Source organism: Mesocricetus auratus, unplaced genomic scaffold (genome assembly GCF_017639785.1).
Source record: "Mesocricetus auratus isolate SY011 unplaced genomic scaffold, BCM_Maur_2.0 Super-Scaffold_100676, whole genome shotgun sequence".
Classification (NCBI taxonomy): Eukaryota; Metazoa; Chordata; class Mammalia; order Rodentia; family Cricetidae; genus Mesocricetus; species Mesocricetus auratus.
The window spans coordinates 98,352,687-98,370,590 of record NW_024429266.1 but is presented as its reverse complement, the minus strand read 5'-3'; the positions used below and the strand labels follow the sequence as shown (position 1 = coordinate 98,370,590).

The window sequence follows — 17,904 nt, the reverse complement described above, 5'->3', positions numbered from 1 at the left end:
GGGGCGGGGAGGAGGGAAGGAGAGCGCGGGAGGAGCCAGGACGCAGGAAGTGGGTGGGAGGAGGTGGGAGGGGCACGAGAGGAAAGGGGTCCCTGGCGGAGGGCGCAGACGGGGTCGGGTGAGGGCTTGGCCTCCCCGGGGCTGACTCGACCCGGAAGGGGTGCGACACGCATTAACCACCTCCTCGGGGAGATCCTGCACCCAAAGCATCCCAGAGCCGCCCCTGGGCCCCAGGATCTTTGCACATGCCGCGTTCCCCGACCCCGGGACCTCCCAGCATCCTTAGCCCCGCTCCCCAGCCTGGGGTTCCCGAGGGTGAATCGGGGTTCCCGCCTCTCTCCAGAGACCGAGTCAAACCCAGCCGCCTTCCGCCTCCGCGCCCCTGCTCCAGCAGCAGCTGGGAGACTCAGTTTCCCTTTTGGACAAGGGTGTCCTGGGACCCCGGGGACCCAAGCGAGGGTGGGACGAGCGACGCCTTTGCCCTGAAGGCTGCCCGGGTCCCCGCCAGCGTCGTGTCACTACCAGCACGCTCTGCAAAGCCTCAGTTTCCCCCTTTGCCTCTCCGCAGGCGAACGCAGATGGCGCCGCCTGGCCGGGCAGGAAGGGGCCCCCGCCGTAGCGGGGGTGGGGAGCTGGCATGGGCGCCCCAGCAGCTGGGACTCTTGGCAGCCGGTGGCAGCCGGAGGCGGCTGGACAAGCGCCCAGACTCGGGTGGGTGACAGAGTCTGCGACAAAACGGGGGACCCCGCTCGCAAGAGGGAACCCCGTGTGTGCGTACCAGGCGCCTGCTGGATGCAGCGACCACCTGCTCATCCCCAGCCTCCAGGACAGTGGCCTCGTCCCACTCATGACAACAGGGCCGGTCACTTAGTCTACAAATGCTTGCCGCTCACCCAGGACTTTGCATATACTGAGAAAAATCAGCCGTCCTCAGACTTGTGAGGCAGGCGCCATTGCTGAGCCCATTTCACAGATGGGGAAACTGAGCCTCAAGGAAGCCCAACAGTGGAGTAGACTGCCAGCCTCGGTCTCAGGAGGCCCCTGTTTAAAGTCTCCCCTCTCCCCGCCCCCTCCACCCTGTGCACCGGGGCAGGACAAGAAGAGGCTATGCTGGGGCCTGGGGACACAGCTATGACGGGGCAGGGCAAACGGAGTCGTGGTTATGCTTGCCAGGGGGTGACTACGATGGAGTGGGGAGGGATAATGCCGAAGATGGGGCGTGGCAATGCTTGGCAGGGCGTGGCTATGCCAGGCGAGGGAGGCTGGGGAGTGTTCTGGGGCGGGGCATGATGGGGCAAGCCCTTACTGGGCGGCAGGGCGGGGCGGGACAGGGCGTGGCTATTCTGGGGGCGCTTCCCGGGCGGTTCGGTTCCTCAGCTCAGTGCGGAAAAGCGGGCACCACCCGGATCCAAACACACTTTATTGGACACTACCCCACCCCCGCATTCCCTTCCTAGTGTCCGCCCCTTCCCGCATCAGTTGGGTCAGGAGGCCTCGGGGGTCGCTTCTGACGACTCCACGTTCTCAGCCACCCCCAGGGACGTGGTGCTGCTGCAGCGACGGCAGGGGACGGTTCGCGCTAGCAGCTCGAGCCTGCGGGAGCGCAGCCCGGCCTGGATGGCCCAGACGGGCGGACGGTGTCCGGGCAGGGGCGGATCGTCGCCGCCCACGCTGCTGTCCGTGGAGCCGTCGTGGGTGCTGGCCACCGACTGCTTGCACAGCGGGCACGAGCGCCGCGTGGCGCGCGAGAACCAGGGGTCGATGCAGCGGCAGTGGTACGCGTGCGCGCACGGCAGGATCTTGAGCAGCTCCCCCTCTTCGTAGTCGTCCAGGCAGATGGCGCACAGGTCGCTGAGGCGCGTGAACGTGCGCACCTGCGCCTTCTGACACGTCTGCGTTTTCACCGCAGTGCCCCGGCTCCCCCAACCCCGGACCCACGGCCACAGCTGCTTCAGCACGAACAGCGTGGACGCGGCCAGGGCCAGGGCTCGGGCGAGCGCCCAGGACGCAGCCACGACGGGGTGGCACTCCGGGTCCGGACACGGCCCCCCGTGGGGCAGCAACAGGCGTGCCGGCCTGTCGCAGCGAACAGTCACCTCCAGGTCGTCGTACACACGCAGCTGCCCTGGGACCTCAGCGCGCTCCGAGGCCGTGGTGGCTCCAGCCCTCTGCAAGCGCCTCCCTGCGCGCTCCCACGTGCAGCCCAGCGGCCGGACAAGCACGAACTGGTCCAGGGAACTGTTGTCGGCCCCGGGGCCCTCGATGGCGAGGCACACGTCGGCCGGCCTGGCCACCAGCAGGCAGCCGGGTGCGCTCTGGGGGCCCAGGGGGACCCCAAGCAGCGCCGGGAGCTCCGAGAAGTCCACGGAGCTCAGGTTAGCCTGCACGTCCGCGGACGACGGGGACAGGACCAGCCAGAGGGCCACCAGGGCCACCGGGACTACTCGGGCCCACGCCGACCGCTCCATGGCCGCTCCTACCTCCAGCTGTCACACGCCGCCGCCAAGTCCCGCGAGGGACAGCACAGGAGCCCCTCGGGCATCTCCGGAGCCACCCGGGGAGCCCCGTGGCCGGGTGGGAGCGGTGCCTGCTGTGGCCAGACTCAGGACCTCAAGCAGAAGTGGCTCCTGGGGACAGCGCAGCCCGCATGGTGTCCAGGAGACCAACTCTGAGGATGACACCTCGGGTTTCTAGAAGCTTCCCACCTCTGTGACGTCATTGTTACGCAGGCCCAAGAACACTCGGCTATGCAGTGCGTACTCCTAGCTGGTGGAGCATTAGCAAACCCCAACTAAGGTCATTCCCAGAGGAGCCCAGGGGATGTCCCCCATGTGACAGCAGTTATGGAAAGGGGAGACTGAGTCTAGCTTGGCATCCGGGCATAAGTGTAGAATTCAGGGACTTCAGGCGCAGGAAAGGGCTCCACAAGGGATTCTGGGGGTTCCCTGCTGTGCTGTCCACAGCGCAGGTGCTCAGCCACCCCAGGGAGGAGGAACCTTGTCGCCCTCACCTCCCGGCCCCATGTCAGCCCTGGGTTTGTGTGGTGCCCACAGGGACTCGGTTCTGGCTCCCATACACTGAACTCCCCCCCCCAAAGGGCAAACAACAACCCAGGAAAATAGGAGCTTCTATTTTGGTGAGGGGATACACCCTCCCACTTACACGGAGACTAAGAAGGAGTCCCCACTCTAGGCTCCTTAGAGACAGATCCGGATCCACTCTTCTAAGTTGGCACTAGTGACCCATCATCTCCAGTGCAAGCGTCACTTTGCAGCTATGGAGAGTGGACACTGACACAATAGGGGACTTTTGTTTTGTTTTTGTTTGTTTTGCTTTCTTTTCTTTTTGGGTTTTTTGAGACAGGGTTTCTCTGTGTCTGTGGAGGCTGTCCTGGAACTCGCTCTTGCAGACCAGGCTGGTCTCGAACTCACAGAGATCCGCCTGCCTCTGCCTCCCTAGTACAGGGATTAAAGGCGAGTGCCACCACTGCCCTCTGAGGACTGTTATTCTAGCAGGGAAATCTTCAAGAAAACAAACTGCAAGGTGCTGCCTTCTGCCTCCCTTAAACCCGATGCCTGGTTCCCCACCTAATATGCCACCCTTGGAAAGACGCCGCCCCCTCTGGCCCTTGCTCCCCTGACCCGGTGGTGTCCTCCATGCTGGGTACAGCGGTGTGGGGCGCTGGGAGGGGCCGTCTTCCATGGAAGCATGTGACCAGCACTGACCAATCGGAGCTCTGTCCTGCGTGACGTGTGGACTCCTGACCCGGATAGTGTGGCTCAGTTAACGTCGCGCCAGAGTCGGCCGTGATTGACTTGCCCTGCCTCTACTCCCTTCTTTTCCAGCATCGCTCCCTGTCAGCCCCACAGGACTGTGAGGAGAGCCTGACCAATCTGGTTACGATGAGGGAAGGCCAGGTTCTGTGTGGCTGGTTATCGTTGTTTTTTGGATTTTATGAGACAGGGTCTCACTTCGTAGTACTACTGGCTGGCCCAGAACTCACAGCGATCCTCCTGCCTCTGCCTCCCTCCCAAGGGCTGGGGTTAAAGGCAAACGCCCCTGGGCCAGGTTTTCTCTGGATCGCTGCATCATAGGGTCCATCCCAGAGGTGGACAGACAGAGAGAGAAGGGGGGGTGTAGTGGGAAACACCCGTCACCCCAGCACTCAGGGAGCTGAGGCAGGGTCACTGCCTGGGGATTTGCGGCCAGTGTGTATAGTCAGGCCCCCCGTAGCAGAGAGAGGGGGGGAGAGGAGTCTGGGGTCCCACAGCTGCTTCTCAAGGAAGGTACCCATACCGCGTGGCTCGGGAGTAGGCAGAGTCCCTTCTCCCCCAGTGCCTGATACAGGCTCCTGGGTACCTTCGGCCTCACCACTCCACCAGCGGAGAGCACTATGGATTGAGCACCAGCTGCACAGAGGGTCCACGGCCCTGTCACCTGTCAATCTCGGCAGCATTGCTGTCTGTCAGGACTCTGTAACCCAGGCTGACCTTGAAGTCACAGCAATCCTCCTGCCTCACACTCCTGCATCCAAGCGCAGGCCGAGGCTAACCTTGGAGTCCCTGGCCCTCCTCCCACACGCTTTCCCAGACAGGGCTTTCATCATTGGTTGGGCTGCCCTGCGAGGCCCAGGGACCTCAGTGCTGGCTGTGAATTCTAGGAATTCGAACCCAGGTCCCTGAACTTGCGCAGGAAGCACACAGTGGCGTGGCGGGGAGCGTGTGCTCACTTGTGTGCACTGATGCTAGGCAGAGCCAGGCACCTGACACATCCCTCCTGAGGACACTGAGTCACACTGTCTGAATCTCTCACACACTCCTCATCGGACACCAGCTGTTTGGGGTCCAGGAGGCCCAGGGAACCAGTAGCCGCAACAGTTCCAGGGAGGCAACAGGGCAGGTCCCTCTGATAGGAAGAATGTGGAGATGTTGGGAAACTGAGGCAGTATCAGCAGAGGATAAACTGTTCTCAGAGCCACCCCCCCACCGAGATTCTCAGGGAGTGTGAACGCGGCATGTGCAAAGGTCCTGGGGCCCAGCACCATCAAGAAATCGCTTGCATGCTAGCACTGGGAAAGCTGAGGCAGAAGGATTGCTGTGGGTTCCAGGCCAGTCTGGGCTGCAGATGGAGACCCTGTCTTAACAACAACAACAACAAAAAAAACCAGGTGACTTGCTAGTAAGTGGAGACACAGCTGTTTGGCCATCTGGCCGCCCTGCTGCGATGGGAGGGGCAGCGACCAAGTGCTATTTCCTGTAAGTTTAAAATTATTTCACAAGAGAAAAATTTTAAATGCAGAACTCTTTAGAAGGATAAAAACCTGGGGGAAAGCAGCTGGAGAGAAGGGTGGGGCCGTCAGACAGACCCGGAGTCGGGAGGGCGGAGGGAGGATGCGACTGTCATCGGAGGAAAAGATTGAGAAGTCAGCCAGCGACGGAGTGACATAGTCACAGAAGTGACATTACCTCTGCCTGGTCTATTTGTCAGAAGCAAATCCACTCCCGCTCCACACTCACGGGGAAGGGATGCAGGAATTGGGGGGGCACTGCGCCACCGCGGGGTCTACAGGCAAAAAGTGGACCTGGTCCCTGACGGGAGTCTAGGAAGAAAGACAGGTCAGAAGGAGGGAAGGGACCCAGGAAGACGGGAAGGGGGGGGCAGGAGAGGGTAGAGACAATCAGTCCATACTCTGTGGGTGGCCGCAGCCACCCCCACCACAAGAAAGGCCAGCCGAGAAGTCTCCCGTGCCTGGGCAGCAGCACAGACGTTCTCAGGTCGAGGGATGTAGGCAGCGGCGGGAGAATTTCGAAGGGAGGAGCCCGCAAGATGCCGCCACCAAGCCCAACAAAGATGTAAGGTGACAAGTTCCATCCCTGCGGGCGCTGCCAAGGAACATTAATCTGGTGCTTAACAGAGAAGCAATAAACTAGGGCGTGACCAGGAGAGAACGCCCAGGGTGAGGCCCAGCGGCAGCCTCGGGACCACAAGCCAAGGGAAGCAGGCACAGCGCTGCTCGGCCCAGCACTGCGGAGACTGAAGTGGGGGAGCAGGCGTCCCAGGCCAGCCTGGCCCCGCTGCTTTCCACCCACTCCCAGTGAGGTGTGAAAACTCTTAGGGAAACTGAGGCAGGCACCACGTAAGCAGCTCGGCCAGCGTGGTGCTGCTTAGGAGGCCAAATTTAAACAGGGGCCGTGCACGGTTGCTTCCTCTCTCACATCACCGCGTCCAATCTGAGCCCAGGATTGAGAGGAGGAGGCCAAGCTCCTCCCACCTATGGGAGCTGGGAATGAAATGGAGGTCGGGCAGAGCCACGCCCCCAGCCACCCACCCCCCTCCGCACTGGTGGATTCTGGGCGGGGCTCCACGCTGACCACGCCCCCGGCCCCTGGGAGGCGGCCGGAGGATGGGGGTCAGCTGATCTCAGAACAAAGCTGGAGGAAGGGTTCTTCCCCTCCCCCGCCAGGACCCTCTGGGAAAGGCGCCAATTAAGAGCAAATCAATTAAGCAAACTCTGCTCTGGCTTCGCCCTTAGCTCTCTGCCCTCGGCCTCCCTAACTGGAAGCAAATGCATTAGTGGTCAGAGCTGAGTGGGAATCAGGACTCTGCAGACAGAACCCTGACTGGCCCCTGGGACATGGAGATCCGACCGAGAGTGGAGGGGGGACCTGTGAGGAAACGCTGTGGAGGATCCCGTGTGTTCCTGAGGACCAGCTACAGTGTGACAGAAGTGTTAGCAGGGCTGTGGGAAAAGAAGGCCATAATTTGCCCATTTTACACGTCAATCAAGCGCCTGAAGTCGCTGTAGCTTTGTGGCACGCTGTCTGGGCGATCTGATATTTGAAAAAGGAGAGACGGAAATTCAAGCTCCCTGTGTGGGACTCAAAACCCACAGCCATCTCCCCCCAGGGCCTCTGCAGGGAGCCTGGAACACAGCATACTCAGGAGAAGTGAGCACCTGGGTTCAGTCATTCCTCAAGTCGCTATGTCGTGGAACAAATCCCAGTTACAACCTGGGCATCAACACGGACAGCTTCTGCATGGCAATTATTTGACACGGATCTATCCACACCATGGCATAACCAAAGACAGTGACAGACTCAGGCACCAATACTCATGTTCCAGTGAAATCCAGCTGACCTGAGGCTATGAGAACAAGCGCAGGTTCACAAGTATATGCCAAAGACATGTAGCAGGTGTTTGTTACCCAGCAGGAGCTGACTGTTACATGTACACTCCCTAAGAGTGCCTTTCCTGGCTTCTGAGAGCAGTTGGATTACAAGGGGCTTCAGGACTGGACGTGGTAAACAGGAAATGACCCGTGTCACTTGCATGTCATAGTCCTGGAGTCAGGTGCTGTGGGGTAGACCAAAGCACCACGGTGAGCATGCTGATGTGGGTAAGAAAGGAACCTGTGCTGTTAGCATTGGACACACGGGCCAGTTTGTTACATCAGCAAAACTAAGCTTATACTAACTGGAGATGGGATCTTGCTCTGTAGATCAAGCTGACCCAGGATCAGGCAGCCTCCGGTCCCAGTCTCCTGAGTGTCAGGATGACATGGGAACACCAGCATGGCAACCCTGACGCTGCACTCCTTATCCCCACACACTAACTATGTCTACAGAAGGTAAAACTGGGGCTTCCAAAGCAGACAGAGGCCCCCCAAAAATCTCTCTACTGAGTCCCAGCTAGACCCTCCCTGTCCCAAGGTCTGGAGCTGACACCCAGTACCCTGCCACCAGTCCAAACTCCGGCTACCCTAGAAGCCCACTTGGTCCCAGCTCCGAGGGAACCTGTTTGGTAAAAAGTCTTCTCACGCACCCCTCGTCAACACAAGGATGACTGCCGAGCCCTTGACTCGGGTAATTAGGAGCATTCTGAGACGCCCTGCTTGATTAAAAGCACATCATCCCTTCAGAATAAAAATTCGGGAGCAAATTGCTTTTGTTACCACCACGATGCTATTTTAAACCCACTCTGCTCGTGGACTAATAAAGCCCGTCACTCGGCTGTCATGCTGTGCCCTGGACCAGCCATTTGCATGGCTCCTACATGGCTGCTGACTGCCACTACTGTCCCCCGCATCTCCACAGCCTGGAGGGGCCCTGTCAGACTGTCACACCCGGAGAGACCCTCGATGGCCTCAAGGTGACCCTTAAATCTGCTCCTGGAACTGTCGGCTAAGCAGTGGGACTTAGTCTAGCATGCAAGTGTGAGACCCAAAGTTCGAATCGCCAGCACCACCCACGTTTAAAAAGGCAACTGTGGTGAGGTGTACTTTGTGATCCCAGTGCTGGGGTCGGGAGTCGAGCATCCTTGGGGTTCAGTAGCCATCTAGCTTAGCCAACTTGGTGACCGCCAGGTTAAGTTAGACCTTGTCGCTAAATAAATAAATAAATAAATAACCCACAGGGAGCTAACAACTTAGGAAGACACCAGATGATGGCATCTGGTTTGAGGTCCCATTCAGGTATACCCCATGTATCAATGCTCCCTCACCAGTCACCACCTGCTAGCCTCCTCCCTTTCTCCTGCTCTCTCTTGCTACAGCCCCTAGCCCCATGTAGCACACAGCGGCTGGTCCTCACGCTCAGTTTCACTGCAGCCTGCCTCTGGGAAGCTACCACAGCCCTGACTCACTCCACACACTACCATTCAGGGCTCTCAGAGACTCTAGGCTGCAGCCGCCTCTTCCTTCAGACCACACCCTGATCAGTCTACCTGTCTATGCTGTCCGTGCCTTCTTCCATGCCAGACATGAAGCCTGTGGGAAGGCAGGGCAGGAATGCTGTGTTCTCAGACGTGTGGTCAAAGCCAGCATGTGGCGCAAACATAGGGGGGCATGCTGATGGATGACATGTGGGTGAGTGGATGGATGGGAGAATGGGGAGGTAGGTAGGCGGGTAAATGGACTGCAGGGTGGCTGGATGGGTGTTTGGGTGTGTGGATGTATGGATGGGTGGATGGATAAAGGGATGGGTGGGAGGGTGGATGGGTGGGTGAGCAGAAGAGTAGATGGATGAATGTATAAATGGGTGGATGGATAGATGGATGGGTGGGTGGATGGATGGGTGGTGGGTGGATGGGTGAGTGGGTAGGTGGATGGGTGGGTGAGCGGAAGAGTAGATGGATGAATGTATAAATGGGTGTATGGATAGATGGATGGGTGGGTGGATGAGAGGGTAGATGTATGGATGTGTGGATGAAGAGGTGGATGGATGGATGGATGTGTGAATGGATATATGGGTGGGAAAATGGTTGGGTGAATGGATGGGAGGATGGATGGATGGATGGACGGATGGACGGATGGGGTGAGTGGATGGGTGGGAGAGTGGGTAGATGGGTGGGTAGAAAGATGGGTGGGTATGTGAATGTACGGGTGGGTGGAGTGATGAATGGATGGGTGAATAAGTGGATGTGTAGATTGATGGAAAGGGTGGGTGAATGGGTGTGGATAGATGGAAGCATGCAGGATGGATGCATGATGGGTGAGTGGGATGGTGGGTGGATGGATGGGAGAATAGGTGAATGGGTGGATGGGAGGATGGATGGGTGGATGGAAAGATGGAGGGACTGATGAATGGATGGAAGGGTGAGTTGGTGGATGAATGGGTAGATGGGCGGATGGGAGGGTGGATTGGCAGGTTAGTGGTTTGGAGGATGGGTGAGTGGGTGAGTGGGTGGGTGGGTGGGTGGATGATGAAAGGATGGGTTCCAGTGACCATGTCAGAGGAGCAGCAGATGACAATTCACTTCAGGGGATTGGCCCACCAGGAAACAAAACCATGATGGGTGATAGGCAAAAGTCTGAGAACCTAGGCCCCAGAATGCTTCTTTCTACTGCTCTGTCTTTGTATGATTACCGCTGCCATTTTTCTCTTGTATCTGGCATGGTGTGAATGGGTTTGGGAGATCCCACTGCCCTTAATGCTATATGATAATCTCTTGGAAATATTCCGTTCTACTGGGCATTTTTACCTGTGAATTATTATGAAGATGATTTCCTCCTCAGCTGTACTTTTTAACTGAAGCAATAATTTTATACAGTAATAGTGTTAGTTTAAATAGGAGTTTGATGATTGAGGGTCTTTAATAAAAATACTAACAGATTATGATAGATGTTAGTTTAGTGTAAAATTGACATAGTTAGAGGTAGGATAACATGTTGCCCCTGCCTCTGATAAAGCAGAGGCTGCAGAGAATAAAAAATAAAACAAAGAAGTGTCACACAGCTAGAACACATGAGTTTCTATCATGGAGCAGTAATAGACTGTGGCTTACACTAATGATTAAGAGAAACAGTTGAGTTCCAGTAGCCCAGATAGCTTAAGTTCTTCTAATCTTAATGTTGGAAGATGTGTTCACAGGTTTCAGAAGGCATCATAGCTGAAACAAAGCTTTGAAAATAACTTAAATTTGCCGGGCTGTGGTGGCACACGCCTTTAATCCCAGCACTCGGGAGGCAGAGGCAGGCGGATCTCTGTGAGTTTGAGGCCAGCCTGGTCTACACAGCAAGTTCCAGGACAGCCTCCAAAACAATACAGAGAAACCCTGTCTCCAAAATCCAAAAAGAAAAGAACTTAGACTAAGATGTTTTTGTTAAATAGCTGTGAAGTGAAAAAAAAAATCCAGGTGGTGGTGGCACACACATTTAATCCCAGCTCTCTGGAGGCAGAGGCACGTGGATCTCTCTGTGTTCCAGACCAATCTGGTCTACAAGAGCCAGTTCCAGGACAGACTCCAAAGCCATAGAGAAACCCTGTTTTGAAGAAATAGTCTACTGGGATATATAAGGTATAAGGGAAAAATAAAGTTAGAAGGAAAACATCAAGAATGAAAGAAGGAACATACCAAGAAAGATATGGAGGAAAAAGAAGACTAAATAAAAAAGTCAGAAGGAAACATCAAGAAAGTATGTGTCTTTCCACTTACACCCTCAGATAAAAAGACAGTATGCTGGCTCCATGGGTCCCTTTTGAGCCCTGTGCTGCTGCAGATTGCAGTGGTTGATGGGTGGAAGGATGGTGATGGGTGAATTGTTGGATAGATTGATGGATGAGTGGACTGATGGATGGATGTGTGGATGGATTAGTAGGTGACTGAATGGGTGGATAGGTGGAGGGGGTGGATGGAAGGATATATGGACAGGTGGATGAATGGGTGGATGGATTAGTGGACAGGTGGATGGGTAGATGTATGGATGGATGGGTGTAAGGATGTATGGATGGGTCGATGGATGGTTTGATGATTGGATGGGCCAATGAATGGATGGTTGGATAGGTGGATGGGTGGATGGGTAGATAAGTGTGTGGGTGGGTTTATGGATGGGCGGATGGATGCATGGATGGATGAGTGGGTGGATGAGTGATAGCTGGATAAATGAGGGGAAGGATGGGTGGATGGATGAATGAATTATCAATGGATAGGTGGGTATATAAGAGAATGAATGGTTGGATGGCTGGGTAGATTGATGGGAATAGGCAGATTTTTCTTTGGGCTACCAGTCACAAATAATGACGTGGAGACTTACTGTTAATTATGAAACCTCAGCCTATCGCTTAGGTTTGTACCTAACTAGTTCTTTTGGGGGGGGGTTGGTTTTTCAAGACAGGGTTTCTCTGTATTGCTTTGAAGCTTGTCCTGGAATTCACTCTGTAGACCAGGCTGGCCTGGAACTCATAGAGATCCCACTGCCTCTGCTTCCTGAGTGCTGGAATTAAAGGCGTGCACCACCAATGCCTGGCCCTAACTGGTTCTTACAACTTAAATTAACCCATATTTTTAAAATCAATGTTCTTTTATGTGGTTCAACTACCTTTACTCTGCACTGCCCACCCTGCTTCCTCTGCATCTGGCTGGTAACTCCACCTTTCTTCCTCTGCAAGTCCTCTCTGTCCCCAAAAGTCCTACCCAACCTCTTTCTGCCTAGCTAATGGCCATTCGGCTCTTTATTAAACAAATCACAGTGATACATCTTCACACAGGGTAAAGGAATATTCTTCAACAGAAATGTGGATGGATGGATGGATGGATGGATGGATGGATGGATGGATGGATGGGTGGGTGGATGGATGGATGGGTGGGTGGATGGAATGATGAATGGACAGTTGGATCAGTTGATAGGTGGGTGAATGGGTGGTTAAGTGGGTGGGTGGGTGGGTGCATGGATGGGTAGATGAGTTTATGGATGGATAAGAGGGTGGATGAGTGAATGGTTAGATAAAGGAGAGGCGGGATGACTGGATGGATGGATGGATGATCAATGGATGTGTGGTTGAATGGATGGGTGGGTAGATGGGTGGATAGAAGGTTGAATGGTTATGTGGATGGCTTAGTGGATGGGTGTGTGGATGGGTGAATCCATGAATGGTTGGATGAGTGGGTGAGTGGATGGATGGGTATATGAATGGGAGGAGAGATGGATGGGTGAAATGATGGGTAGATGAATGGTTGTATGACTGGATGGGTGAATAGATGGATGTGTGTCACTATGGGAGCAGACTTTGAGGTCTCTTTTGCTCAAGCTTCTCTCAATTTGACATCTAGTTGACTTCCTGTTGCCTCTGAGTCAAGATGTTGGACTCTCAGTGCCAGCATCATGTCTGCCTGCATGCTGTCATGTTCTCTGTCATGAGGATAATGACAGAGAACCTTTGAAAATGTAAACTACCACCTCAATTAAAAGGCTTCTTTGTAAAAGTTGCTGTGGTCATGGTGTCTCCATAACTAAGACATATGGATAGATAGATGGAGGGTTGTTTGGATGGGTGCATATGTGGAAATATGGGTGGTTGAGTGGAGGGATAGATGGATGGGTGATTGGGTACCTGAATGTATATATGGGTGGATTGGTGTGTGCATGATGGATGGATGGATGGGTGGGTGGGTGGGTGGATGGATGGGTGGATGGAAGGATGTTGTGGGATGTCCTTCTGTATGATGTGAATATGTATTGCTTTTATTGATTGATAAATAAAGCTGATTTGGCCAATAGCCAGGCAGAATAGAGCCAGGCAGGAAATCCAAACAAAGATATGGAGAGAAAGAAGGCAGAGTCGGGAGATACCATGTAGTTGCCCGAGAACTGATATGTGAGGTAACAAGCCACAAGCATTGTGGTAAAATATAGACTAAATGGGTTAATTTAATTGTGAGAGTTAGTGCTATGCCTGAGCCACTGGCCAGATAAATTATAATTATTAAGCCTCTGTTTATTTGGGAACTAGCAGACAGGAGACAAACCTCCATTTACAGAAGGATGAGTGAATGATTTGATGAGTGGGTGGACATGTTGATGGGTATGTGGATAGGTGGATGGGTGGAAGGGTGGATGGTTGGATGGATAGTTTGGTGGGTGAGGATCGATGGAAGGGTGGCTGGGTGTGTGAATGTGTGGATAGGTGGTGGATGAATAGATGGGTGGGTGGATGGACAAATGGATGTATGGGTAGTTGGATGGTGAGATGGATTGGTGGGTAATTGGATGGGCGGATAGATGGGTGGGCAGAGGGATGGGTGGGTGAATGGATGAGTAGGTGGATGGGGATGAATGGTTGGAAGTATGGATTGATGGATTGATAGACTGATGGGTGGATGGGTGGCTGGGTTGATGGGTGGATGATTGGATGGTGGGTTGCATGGATGAATAGATGGATGGATGGATAAATGGGTGGACAAGTGGGTGGTTGGATAAATGAGGAGAAGGATCGATAGATGGATGGATGGGGAATGGATGGGTGGGTGGGTGCATGTGTGTGTGGGTGAGTGGATGCATAGATGGATGGCTAGGTTGATGAATGGGTGGATAGATGGATGGATGGGGAATGGATGGGTGGATGGATGGATGTGTGTGGGTGAGTGGATGCATAGATGGATGGCTAGGTTGGTGGATGAGGGGATGGATGGATGGGTGGATGTTCAGTAGGTGGTTGGATTGTTGATGAGTTCTTGGATGGGTGGATGATTACAGGGGTTGTGGATGGATAGATTCATGCATGCTTGGATCAATGGATGCATGGATGTATGGATGGGTGGATGAACATGTTGGTGGGTGCATGGATAGGTGGATGGGTGATGAATGCCTGAATGAGTGGTAGACAAATGGATGGGTAGTTAGATATATAGATGGATGAAGTGGGTGGGTAGTTGGATGGATAGGTAGGTGGGTGGATGGGTGGGTGGATGAATGGAGGGTGGATATATGGATAGATGTACAGATGGACAAATGGATAACTAGTTAGATGCATGGATGGGAAGGTGGGTGGGTGGATGTGTGGCTGGGTCTATTGATGAATGGGTGAATGAGTGATTGGATTGATAAGTGGGTGGGTATTCGGAACGATGGGTTTATGGATGGGTGGGTAGGTGGCAAATGGATGTATGGATAGATGGATGAATGGTTAAATGGGTGGATAATCAATGGATGTGTGGCTGAATGAATGGGTAGGAGAATGGGCAGATGTTTGGGTGAATAGTTGGATGAATGGATGGGTGGGTAGATGGAGAGATGGATGGTGAGGAGATTCATGAATGGGTCAGTGGGTATGTTGGTGAATGGACCGATGGATGGGTGGGTGGGTGTGTAGGCAGATGCATTGGGAGTAGGTGGATGAGTGGGTGGAGATGGATGATGGATGGATGGATGGGTGGGTGTGTTGATGGGTAGATATGCAAATGGGTAGATGGCTAGGTTGTTGGCTGAATGGGTAGATGGGTGGATGGACAAACAGATGGATGGGTGGTTGAGTGTGTGGATTCTCAGGTTGGTGCTTTGGTGAATGGGTGTGTGGGCGGTTGGCTGGATAGGGTATGTGGGTGGAAATGTGGGTTGGTGGGTGTCAATGAGTGTCAAAATCATGAAAGAGTTAAGTATCTTGTAGAACCACAGTTACATCCTGTCTCCAGTATAAATTCAGTGCAGTCATTATGCAATTGTCCTCAAGATTCCCCTTTATTCGGTCCCCATGTCTTTCTCTGAAGTCTACCATATTTTAAAATGTTTAAATTGTCTCCGAGGGAGGAAGTTTAATGGGAGCCCTTTACAATAGTGAGTCAAGATTTAAAACATGGACATGGGGCTGGAGAGATGGCTCAGAGGTTTAAGAGCATTAGTTGCTCTTCCAGAGGTCCTGAGTTCAATTCCCAGAAACCACATGGTGGCTCACAACCATCTGTAATGAGATCTGGCGCCCTCTTCTGGCATATATACATACATACATGCAGACAGAGTACTGTATACACAATAAATCTTTAAAAAACAAACAAAACATGTTCATGCTTTAACTGTCAAGGAATCGTAATCTTCTGGAGGTTCGAGCTGGCATGGTCTTGGCATGGAGCTGGCTAACCCTAGGGTCACCCCTTAGCACCCTCTAGAGCCCCAACTGAAACATTACTCTGGTCATTCCTGGGGACCCAGGTCCATGCCGCTCATCTTGCAACTACAGGAAACCGAAGCCCAGAGACCTCCCCACAACCTCGGGCCACACTGCACAGTCCTGCTGTCCCCATAGTCCCCAGGCCACCGAGCCCCGGAGTCTGGGAGGCTCTGGGGACTGGGAAACCTTGTCTGGGAGAAGAGGGTGGGGGTCGCAGAGCACTGGCTGCATTTTTGTGACCTGAGCCAATGGACCGCGCTTCTATTCAAATCCCTGAATTCCACCTTCCACTGTCTGCATTCCTCGGTGTGGAAAAATCCCTTTCTACCCAAAGGCAGTGTCTTTGTTCGTCTTTTCTTGTTCTATTGAGCCTTCATCTAATCGCTTCCTCCCCGCGCTGCTGGGAGGAGCGAGGTAGAGAATAAATAAATACAGAGGGGAAGGGAAAAGAAAAACCAGGCTGCAGAAGGCGCTTTGCCGGGAGAGGGATTTCGCCTGCCAAGTGGAGATAGGGACAAAGAGGGTCGCGAGGGCGCACCGGCCGCATTGAGATATTTAGAAAAACAAGTTTATTCTGTTTTGCGCGTCGCCGACTGGCAGATGCTGGAGAGCCGGTGCCAAGGAGAAAGGCCCGGTCTTTCGGTGCTGGGGCGTGGGAAGAGCGGCGGGGGAACCGGTTGTCGGGGCCGGTAGGGGCTGGGGGGGTGGCACCTAGCCGCAGATCGCTGTGTGACCTTCAGAAGTTGCGGCCTGTCTCTCTGCCGTGATGCTTAGTGGCTTTTCTGTAAGATTCAGGGGCGGGATTGGGCAGCGTGAGAGAGGTGAGCCCCTTGTCCTGTCGCAGTGCTGGGGAGGAGCCAGGGTCCACACAACCGAAGTCACTAAATTCCAGTTGAGGCAGGGACAGGAGGAGGCCCGGGGTGCCTCAGCTGCTGTCTTGTTTGGGAACATTTAACTTGTAGAAGTCTCGAGGCCTCGACACCCACAAACGGAGGCAACTAATCCATCGGTAATAGTGGAATTTAGTTTGCAGTATTAATCCAAGGTGCTCCAGAGGCAAGCCTTATCCAAACAGCAACAGACATGCCTTAGCTGCCTACTGTGCGGCAGGCACTAGTTTAGACCCTGAGACAACAAGCACTTAAATAATTAAGCAAGGGGATTTTAGCCCGCAAGCGATTTGGAGACGGGGGGGGGGGGGGCACGTGGGTAGCTTTTGCCGGCAGGGGAATGGAAAGTTCCAAACTGTGGTGGGTTGGCCTGTGGGAAATGCAGGAAAGGCACCCCCACGCAAAGGCCCCGGGCGGATGCGCCCGTGTAGAGGAGACCTGGGTGGCTGAAGAAGAGGGAGCAAGGGAGGAAGATGGAGGAAGAGGCTGAGCTGGGAGGGTAGAGTCCTGTGAGCTACAGGGAGGACCTGGCCTTTGTCATGGAGAATCATCTGTCTGCCCTTCAACAGTCTCCTACATGAAGCTGGTGGCCTCCTGTGCCCCATTTATAACAGGACCCCAGCCATCTTTGAAGCTTGGAGACTTGCTGCTACTCACTCAGCAAACACCGCCCTGCTGCCATTTTGAAATTATTCTAAACTAAACTCCATTCTAGACTGAGACACAGCCTCAGCTTGGAATGTGACCCCAAACTCCAAAACAGTTCTGACTCCCAGAATGAACCCCAAAGATTGACTGTACCACTGAGCCTCCGTACCAACAGGACCATGGCTGCAGACTGAACACTGACCTTGGGTGTGACCCCTGGCCCCTCTGAGCCTCAGTTTCCATATCCATCTGAGGGACAGCTGGTCTTCCTCCAACCCCATTCTGCCACCTGTAAACCTTGAGTGTCACCCCAGTCTGAGCCTTTCCTGAGGGCAGGGATTTCCCTCATGTCCCCCTACCCGACCAGGACCAGAGCCTTTGTGGGGGCTGTGACAGGTTCTGGCGGCCAGCAGCTGGAGGCCTTGAAGGTTGGAGCCTGAGGCACCACCAGGCACAGAGTCTCTTGCCCAGCAGGGGCTGCATTAACTGCTCAAAACCCATTCTGGGAAATTAGACCAGAGGCCTCTTCCACAATCACAGGTCATTCTAGCCTGTGCTTCCCAAACGTCCCTGCTGAGATGACAGCCCAGCAGCAGGTCTAGGGGGACACAGGAGGATCGGGGGATCCTAGCCGGCCGGCACAGGACAAAGGCCGCCTCCAATTCACTATAGATTGTCAGGACTTTCTGGGCCCTGGCAGCCTCTGTCATGCTCAGCAAGTCCAGGTGTCCAGAGATGGGGACACCAATAGAGGAGTCACCCCGGGGCTCAGAGGAGACACGAGGTCAGGCTCACATCGATTCTAGAACTGGAGCAATCCCAGGTCCGGGCTGATCCGGCGTGGTCCAGCCGCCACCGAGAACCAGAATCCACTGTCACTTCTGAGGCCCGCAGTGTCTGCTTCCCGCCCCAAGTTCTGCATTTCAATGTGACATGGGACCCGGGTCATCCCTGGCTACGCGGTGAGTTCCAGGCCAGCCTCGTCTACA

The 17,904-nt window shown here is 54.3% G+C and overlaps 1 protein-coding gene across 1 annotated transcript; it reads right to left on the bottom strand.

The window, feature by feature from the left end:
- Nucleotides 1-1,402: 1,402 nt before the first annotated feature.
- On the bottom strand, nt 1,403-2,686 carry Znrf4 (zinc and ring finger 4). Its single transcript, XM_005081427.3, has one exon. It carries the CDS (start codon nt 2,466-2,468, stop codon nt 1,485-1,487), a length of 984 nt encoding a protein of 327 aa, XP_005081484.1. The 5' UTR covers nt 2,469-2,686; the 3' UTR covers nt 1,403-1,484.
- Nucleotides 2,687-17,904: the final 15,218 nt, after the last annotated feature.

Excerpts from the sequence above, each read along its gene's own strand:
- Znrf4 (XM_005081427.3), bottom strand. The coding sequence starts at position 2,468 with ATGGAGCGGTCGGCGTGGGCCCGAGTAGTCCCGGTGGCCCTGGTGGCC.